General features: G+C 49.6%; 1 protein-coding gene across 1 annotated transcript in view; it reads left to right on the top strand.

The window, feature by feature from the left end:
• Positions 1 to 4,441, top strand: part of LOC105824109 (transcription factor COE3) — a 40,423-nt gene extending 35,982 nt beyond the window's left edge. The window contains exon 10 of the mRNA XM_012661474.1: positions 1,784 to 4,441. Coding sequence (XP_012516928.1) covers positions 1,784 to 1,815 — 32 coding nt within the window. The 3' untranslated portion in view covers positions 1,816 to 4,441. The remainder of the gene's footprint in view (positions 1 to 1,783) is intronic.
• The last annotated feature ends 4,083 nt before the right edge of the window (positions 4,442 to 8,524 follow it).

The following is an 8,524-nucleotide window of genomic DNA, read 5'->3' as shown; positions in this document are numbered from 1 at the left end:
CCCGGGGCCTGGCACCTCTTGGTGCAGGGCACAGCCCTGCCTGTAGCTCCTGGCCTTGCAGCCTTCTTTTCCCCAGGTGGCAAAAACAGCCTCAGAACAAGGAGGGTGGGTGCCCTGCCACCTGTGGAACCCAGAGTGGCAGGGTACCCCAAATCTGCCTGCTTTCATCGTCCTGAGGCTGAGCCTTTGTTCTAAGCCTCATGTGACAGACCGAGAGCCTAGCAAGGCTGTGCTGTCCCCGGGAAAGGGCTGTGTGTTCAGCCCTGGGGCCATGTGTGTGCCAGTCCTGTCTAAGTGATCTCTTTCGAAGATTCAGGAGGGAGAGGGGCCAGCCCCGAAGGCATGGGAGGCATCGCCTGGACACAGCTGTCCACAGACGGGGCCACTCAGAGTGGGCACCCGGTGCCTGGCCCCTGTGGGCAGTGCAGGCTGCATGTGGCCTGTGATGTGTTGACAGGCGAAGCCACGCGGGTGCCCTAGGCCTGTGAGCTCGCGCATGGCTCTCCGCGGTGCCCACGTTAAGCGGCCATCGTCTGGCCTCTTTCAGACACCACCTTTGCTATATGCTCCTCCCAGTGCGACTCAAATCCAGTTACTCCTTTAAAAAATGAATCCATTCAACCAGTATTTACTGAGCGCCTACTATGTGCCAGGCTCTCTGCTGGGTGCTGAGGACGTAACCGTGGAGAAGACAAACTGGCCCTTTTGTGAAGTCGGTGGCATATTTCACTTTGATGAACTAATGCTCAAAAAAGGAACTGGAAAGGTATCCGTGATTTGAAATAATTGTCTCACAATATCTGTTAGCGTACGGAGGGACGCCCCGGCCCCCGGAGTGCCGCCGACTGGCCCGAGAGCCATCGGCGGGCACCAAACCCGAATCGCTCGAGAGGCAGGCGTGGGGGGCCGCGGCCCTGCCCCTGGACACAGCCAGTTGAAAGGTGGCACCACCTAAGCAGTGTGTCCACGCCCAGGTCTCCCAAACCATAAAGTTGTAACGGTGAGTCGGAGATAAATTACTGTTGTTGAAATTAATGAACTGAGAAATTGAAGCTCACATCACTACATGAACAAATGTATTAATGTTATACATAAATTAATGAGAACAATCATTCTCAAAAATTAGACAACACTATAGTTAAAAGATTTTAAATTACATTCGTACCAGGAGTTCGTTTGAAAGTGGCAGCCACTGTTGGCATTTTAGCGCAAAGTTTTCTCTTCCAAGAGGAGGGAAAAGAGCTCCCGAAGGTGGTGCTGTGACTCCCGTCTCCTCCCAGCACTGGGCTTGGGATTCCAGAGCAGGTGGGCTGCGAGCGGCTGTGGTCTGTGAGAGCCCCTGACTCACCATTACGATGCAGAGCAATGAGCAGAAGGTCAGAGCTGAGGCGAGTCCAATTTCCACTCAGGGAGCAAGAGCCTGGCCTTAGCCGGCCTCGCAGAAGTGACCAGGCTGGGTCATGTCTCTTGACAGAGGCGGCCTCCGTTTGCTTTGAACAAAGTGCTGGTTTGTGCAGGAAGCAGCCTGTGCACACGGAAATGTCAGAGGCCTTTCCCTTTGCTGAAGGAAGCCTTCGAGGAGGGCACAGTAGGAGAGCACTCGTGTGTCCCCATACGCACCCCAGGAGGTAGATTTCCCAGCACACGCCCAAGGCTGGTAAAGGAGTATCGTGCGAATCCAACCTCATGGTGACAAAGTGCGAAGGGAGGGGCGGCCCCTGGCCGCGGTGAGGGAGAACGGGTGTGGCCGCCCCAGTAACTGCTCTGTCCTCCTCTCTTGCAGCTATGTCTGGGCTGGTAGTCCCGCCAATGTGAGGGACTTTTGTTTACCTTCCGCAGCATCCAAGGACGGACTTCAGGGGACACGTTTAGTATATTAAGACATGCTGATGGAAACAGTATCTTCAGAAAAATCAGCAGCAATCGAAATGCTACAAAAGACTTTGTTTAAAGATTTTATTTAAACTATTAAGAATCAACATGCAAACAGCCTACTTCTCCATGAACAATTCCATTTTATTGACTGAACTTTTCTCATATTTTCACATTTCTCAGTCCTGAAGAATAAGGAAAACAAAGCGACGCCTATTTTGTATAAAGTTTCTGACTCCGTCTTGGCCATGTCTAGTAATTGCTATGTGTTGGGAGAAACTTTGTGAATGCACCATTTTGATTATCATGAAACACTGATGAAAAATGCCTCCAAACATTTTTCTGTACTCATACTTAGATTCACAATGGTTGTGTATCTCTATAATGTGAAATATTTTTTTGTGGTGAAAAAAAGGGGGCCAAGGAGGTATGAGCCATCAAACTGGAAAAAAGGATGACTATATGATTAGGAGAATCTGGGGTGGCAGGGAGGGAGGGCGGGTTTATCATTGCTTAACTTCATCTTAATGAAATGAAACTTTGTAACTTATTGTAGTTAGAAATTGTAACTTTGATATTGAATTCTCTTGCCTTCAACAAGCACACTGACAGAGAAAAAAATGCTACTGTCTGTTGGTTCCAATATTCTCCCGCTGCTAGAGCTTCCTGTTAAGCAAGTGTGATCTGCAACATTTTTTCAACTTTTGCTAGCACTGTATACTATTGCATTCTTAGGCTACTGTGAGGTCTATGTTTCTTGTACCAGAAATTGTCCTTTTGACTTCTAGATCCTTCTTCCCTAATGTGTTTTGTATGTGGTTATAAAATTGTAGACTTTTGTGATTTTGCCAAAGTTGTAGCTAAATATTTATACACTTGTCTTGAATTTTTTTCAGATCCACTTAAAATATTTAGAAAAACAAGTTTTATTCCTTATGTGTCTTATAAGGGATAAAATGGTCTTCACACAACACTTACTTTCCCATGAACACTTGCGGTTGCTAAGGGATTTATTTTGTAACATATCAATTATAAATATTGTATTTATCTTTGAAATTTTGTACATTGCTTTTTCCCACCTTTTTCTTTTCCTTGTCTGTGTTGGTTTTTGATCATGGCCTGGTGTTGTGATACTGGGACGAGCATTAGCCAAGAACTGTCTCTTTGATCTGTTTCGTTCAAACGAACCAGTGTCCTTACATTTCATTTGTACTCAAAAATATGCTATTGTTTAGACTTTCCGTCCTTTTTTTTTTTTATGTTGATGAAAAGTCAAATTCATTGTTTATTTTTATATTATTTTTAAGTTATCTGAACAGATACTTTTGGAAAAAAAAAAAGTTTGTTGTATAGTCAAAACACAACGGTGCCACCCGGCTGTGACAAATCCTAGTAGATTCTGTGCATGTGGAACGGCCGAGAAGAGGTGACACCGTCTGGGGCTGTGTCTTTATTTTATTTTTTGGTAGAATGTAAAAAGTCATTTTAGCTGCCACCCATGACTTTGCCACATAGCTGAACTGTGTTTATACTGGAAAAATTCAGAGGCCTAAAGTTTAAAATAAAATTTACTTCTGATGTTTTGATTAAAATGTTTGCCACATTAACTTCTCTGATGCCTTAAAAGTGGACTTCTTTAAAGAACCTTTGTGCTATTTTATCACAGGCTTACACCACAATTGTTAATCAATATTTCATTTGGAGATTTATGGTGTAAAAAACACGCACACACACAAATAAAAGCACAAACCCACCGTTCCATACGTCGCTCCCTTCTGGGTGTGTTTCTGCTGCACTCTGCACCCTCCCGGCACCCCTCCGATTCGGAGAGATTTCACAGGGAACCAACATCACTGCTGGTTTTTAATTTTTTTTTTAACAATACGTTTTTGTGGTCAGATCCAACAGCACTGTCTGTACTTTTTAAACTGGAATGACCTCCTCCAGATAGTGTACCAGTTTGTGCCAAACCCACAGTGAGACCAACAGGGTCAGGTTTTTTTTTTTTTTTTCCCCTTTGCACTAAATGTTTTGCAGACATAGCACAGCAAACATTTTGCAAACTGCAGCAGAAATCAAATTTAAAATGAAAAGGAGGGACTTTAAAAAACTTTCTTGACAAAAATGAACAACAATGCATAACTTAGAAAGTGTTCGTTCAAGGGACTAATTAAACAGAACGTCCCCCATGGTCAGTGCGTCCCAGTCTGGCTTTGTGACGGCTGATGGGGCTTAGCTACGTGGAAAAGCCTGAGAAGTCACTTTGGAACTAAATTGCCTCCGTTTTATTTTGTACGAGTAAGGGTTTGATCTAAGAAAGAGCTCACATGTACGTGTCAACGTTCGCAAGCTTCCTCCTACCCTGGCTTGGTTTGTGTTTAGAGGAAATAGTCGACACCCTCATCGCTTCATTGTTTCAAGATCGAGCCGCTTCACTAAATGGTAGATTTTACTGTTAAAGACCCTACAATAAGATTGTTTTATCTGTACATTTTTTCAGATATTTAACTGTATAAAATGTTCATTTTACACAATATTTAATTAAAGTATTTCTTGTCTGTGAATTTCACTTTTGGTAATTCTGTTTTGATTATTAAAATGACTGGCTAAACACACCCGGAAATTACACTGGGGGTTTCATTTGCACATCCTGGGTTTCGAAGCTGTGTCTTGGGCGAAACGAAAACGATCTACAGGAGAACCTTATTTTTTGGTAGAATGTAAAAAGTCATTTTAGCTGCCACCCATGACTTTGAACTGTGTTTATACTGGAAAAATTCAGAGGCCTAAAGTTTAAAATAAAGGTATCAGCCCTCGGTCATAGCACCTGCAGAGAGAAACTTGGCAAGTCACTACTTACATGGTTCTGACCCCGTAGGCACCATCTATACCTGTGCTCTGTATGTTTCTGTGTCACAGACATTCTGGGGGCCACAGCCACACTGAGGTGGCACAATCCCTGTTCAAGGCCTGGTGTCTGAGTATGCAAACAATCCCAAGGCTTGAGGGAGCTTTGTGACCCTGCTTCCCCGAGACCTTCCTGCGCCAGCCCCCCGGCTTCTGAACTGGAGGGTCTGGCAGGTCCGGCCGCCTCCAACACACACCTTTTGCGTCCACTGTTGTGTCCCCTGGGCGAGAACCAGCTTCGGGAACGTGCGCCGGCAAAGGCTCCGGGTGGGTGGGCAGACACGGGGCACCCAGACCAGTGCTGGCTGAGGTCGGACATGAGGGACACCATTCCACATCCACCTCAGTGGCCAGACCCCGTGCCCTGCCCCCGGCCACTGTCGTCTGTGCCTAGGTGTAGCCAATTGCACTGACCGTAACGAGCCCCGCTGTCAACACTGGGGCTCCAACTTAGAGGCCGTTCGGCCCCTGTGAGGTCCCACGCTCCCGTCCCACCTCACCCGGTGCTTTTCATTTTCTCCTCAGTGAAAGGCTGGGTCTGCATGTTTTGGCTTGCAGCTCTCTAGCACATACGCGTACGTGTGATCCAAATTAGTACTCACAAATGTCATCTTAATTACTTGTTCTGCTGAGCAAAACAGGAAACAATTACTCAAAACATAAAGAAACTTGTGAATACCTTTTCCTCCTGTCAGTGACAATCGGTTCCTTATTTCGGCCTTAAAGAGACAGCACAAAGACTCGTGGGTGCAAACCTGCAGCCCGCCCGGCCCCTCCCAAGTTGCCGGAGGCTGGGGCTGGAGAGGGTGTCGCACGACAAGTCACCTCCTTCCCACTCGGAACTGGTGCCAGGAATGCGGGCTCCCGGGAACCTGGGAACAGAGACACGGTGTCACGTTTGCGGTTCCAATCGGAAGCAAGGGCTGCGTGCTTCCAGAATGTGCGCCGCTTACTGTCAGGCCGCCTTTTAAGGTCTTTCAAGCTTTTAAAGATTATTCAAAGCACTTGAAATGGGCTTCAATCTAATGCCTCATTTCATTGCATTAAACAGCCTAGTTAATAAAGAATCAATATATTCAAAGGGCAAGGTTATCTTTTGTCTATAAGGGGTGGTGTCATTCTGAACCTTTTATAGTTCAAATGCTGAAAAAGACCTCATGAAATCCATACTCATCAAGTGGGCCGGCGCGGGCAGCGGGCGGCCCTGCACGGAAAGAAAGGCTGCCCTCCTTTAAAACAACGCCAGGCCTTATCTCCCGGGCTCGGAGCGCCCACAGAAGTCCTCAGAAATGTCAATTTCTCATCAAGACAAGAGGCCACAATGATCATTTTTCCAGAGAATACATACAATTAAGAGAATGCAGAGGCGGCGCGGCGGTGATTTGTGGCTCACTCCGGCCCCGTGAGCCGCGATCTCCCTCCCGGCAGATGAAAAGGGTTGTTGATAACTGAAGTGTCAATACGCCAAAGAGGGATTTTTGAATGTGAGTCCTTGTGCTTTGAGCGCGCCGGGCCGATCCCAGCCCCTGATAACGGCGCAGCTGCCAACGGACACCACAGGTTGGCCCTCCCAATTAATGCCGTGAATAAATCACACAAAAGAGTTGGGATGCTTTATACTCGGTGAGACAATCCCCCGTTTTACCCTTCAAGGATTCCTTTTATGTTGGAATAAGGTTGCTTTTAATGAAATTTAAACTCATCAGAGGAAATCAAAAACCTCCAATCAGATTACAAATTGATTTTTTGGTCATTTGTCATGTCCCAATGTAGAGCCGCAGGTTCCACAGGGAGCGCGTTGCCGTTCCGGGGCTGGGGAGACAGCGTGGACGCGGCCCCCACCGCACTCCCGGCCGAGACCAGCCGCCTGAGCCCCCACGACAAGAGCAGGTGCCCATCGGCTCTGAGTCCAGCCACAGCTTAAAACCCGGGACCTCGTCCTTGGCAAAGCCCACAGTGGTTCCAGGCCTGCTCTCGCGGGTCCGTGACGGCCCACAGAGCGCATTCTCCAAGGAGCACAGCCCATTTGGTGCGTCTCACACGGTTTGCTGGGTCTGCTGTGCCGCACCAGGGCCAGCGGCTACGCAGGACCTAGAGCCCCACAGGCACCTGGTCCCCACACGCCAAGACGTTATGATCTGGGCAGAGAGAAAACCTCCCGGTCCCACAACTCAGCCATCCAGTCTCAGCCCCGACATTCCCCTCCGCAGAGCCTGCCCTGGCCCCTGGCCGCTGCAGGGTGGGGACCTCGTGCTCCCCCCGCAAGTCTTCCTAGGGGGCCGTCTGAGGCCACCAGCCTCCAGCTTTCCCACTGGCCTCCTGAGACCCTGGAGAGACCTGAGCTTCTCGAAGAGACACGTGGCGGTGCCTTCCTCACCTTCTCCCCTCTGTATCGGGGGCACCGGGTCACGGCTGAGTGCCCCAGAGGAGGAAGCAAAGGTCCCGCCCAGTGCCTGGGACCGTGGGAGTCGAGAAGGGCATCATGTCCCTCGGGCGAGACTGGGGCCAGGGACAAGACGAGGGTAGGCACTGCTTCAGGAGCAAACGGATGTGATTTCTGATTCAAGATTCCCCAGAGACCATCTCTTACGACATACTCTCTAAAGTGAGTAGAATAGTCTACACATTTCAAACAGCAAACACCCACCTCGCAGCCCCTGGTGGTCTACGGAGCTTCTCCACGGCGTCTTCTTTGGGCCTCTCGCGGAGCTCTGCGCCGGGGCCACTCCCAGGTGGTGAAGCTGCCATCCAGGGAGGTCAGATGACAGCCCACGGACACGAGGATGGAAAGGCCAGACGCCAGGTGAAGTCTCCAATCTCCAAACCCCGTGCTCTTTCCATTGATTCAGGTTTCAGATATCTTCAGGAAATGAGAGAGAGAGAGAGAGACACACACACACACACCACATGGGTACAAGCGAGGAGAAATCGCACTTCCCTGGGAACATCCCGACCAAGCTGCCCAACTCTGCCAAGGCTGCTGGCTGGGCTGTAGATGGGAACTGGCTTGTCCAGGGGCGGTCAGCTGGGGTTCAGGAGGCCTCGCTGCAGGACCCACCCAATGCCACACATCCATGCTCCCAACACCGGGGACAGAGGATCATTTCTCCCAGGGCCTGTGCGACCACCAGGAGTCCCCTGTAGAGGCGCTTCCTCGCGCTTCCCATGGGCTTCCTCGTGTCAACATGCGGTCCACACACTGGGCGGTAGGAGGGGACCACAATGCCTGTGGGCACAGGTGCCTCTCAAGTCCACGCAGCACCTCCAGTGTTGGCAGGGACAACGGGCGGGCACACTGAGCTGGTCGCATGGTGCAGGGCTGGGAGGGTAGTACCAGCTCCGGCCACTGAGGCGGCGTGGGGGCTGGGCTGCAAGGGCTTAGCCCCTTGGTGGGTACCCACAGGGCTCAGTGAAAGTCAGCTTCTGTTCCTGCTGGCAAGGGGACGGTGGGCAGCAGGATGGGACAAAGAGGAGGAAAATAAAAGTGATTGATAATGACTTTGGTGGCAGACTCAGAATGAGTAACAACAAAGTTAGAGGCATTGGCCGAACAAGAAACGAAGGGTCAGAAATGAACATGGGTGTCTCCCGCCAAGCTGCCCTAGTTGACCACGTTCTCTGCCAGCTCCGCGCTGATGGCGGGCTGTGGCTCGTGAGCTAAGGCCGAACCTGAGAGTCATGTTTCCGCCTAGAAGGCACCGAATTCTGCACTGCACAGTGCTACCACGGTGGGGCTGGCACAACT

This window comes from Propithecus coquereli, unplaced genomic scaffold (assembly GCF_000956105.1).
Source record: "Propithecus coquereli isolate 6110/MARCELLA unplaced genomic scaffold, Pcoq_1.0 Scaffold710, whole genome shotgun sequence".
NCBI lineage: Eukaryota > Metazoa > Chordata > Mammalia > Primates > Indriidae > Propithecus > Propithecus coquereli.
The sequence above is the reverse complement of the archived record's forward strand: the minus strand, read 5'-3'. Positions and strand labels throughout refer to the sequence as shown.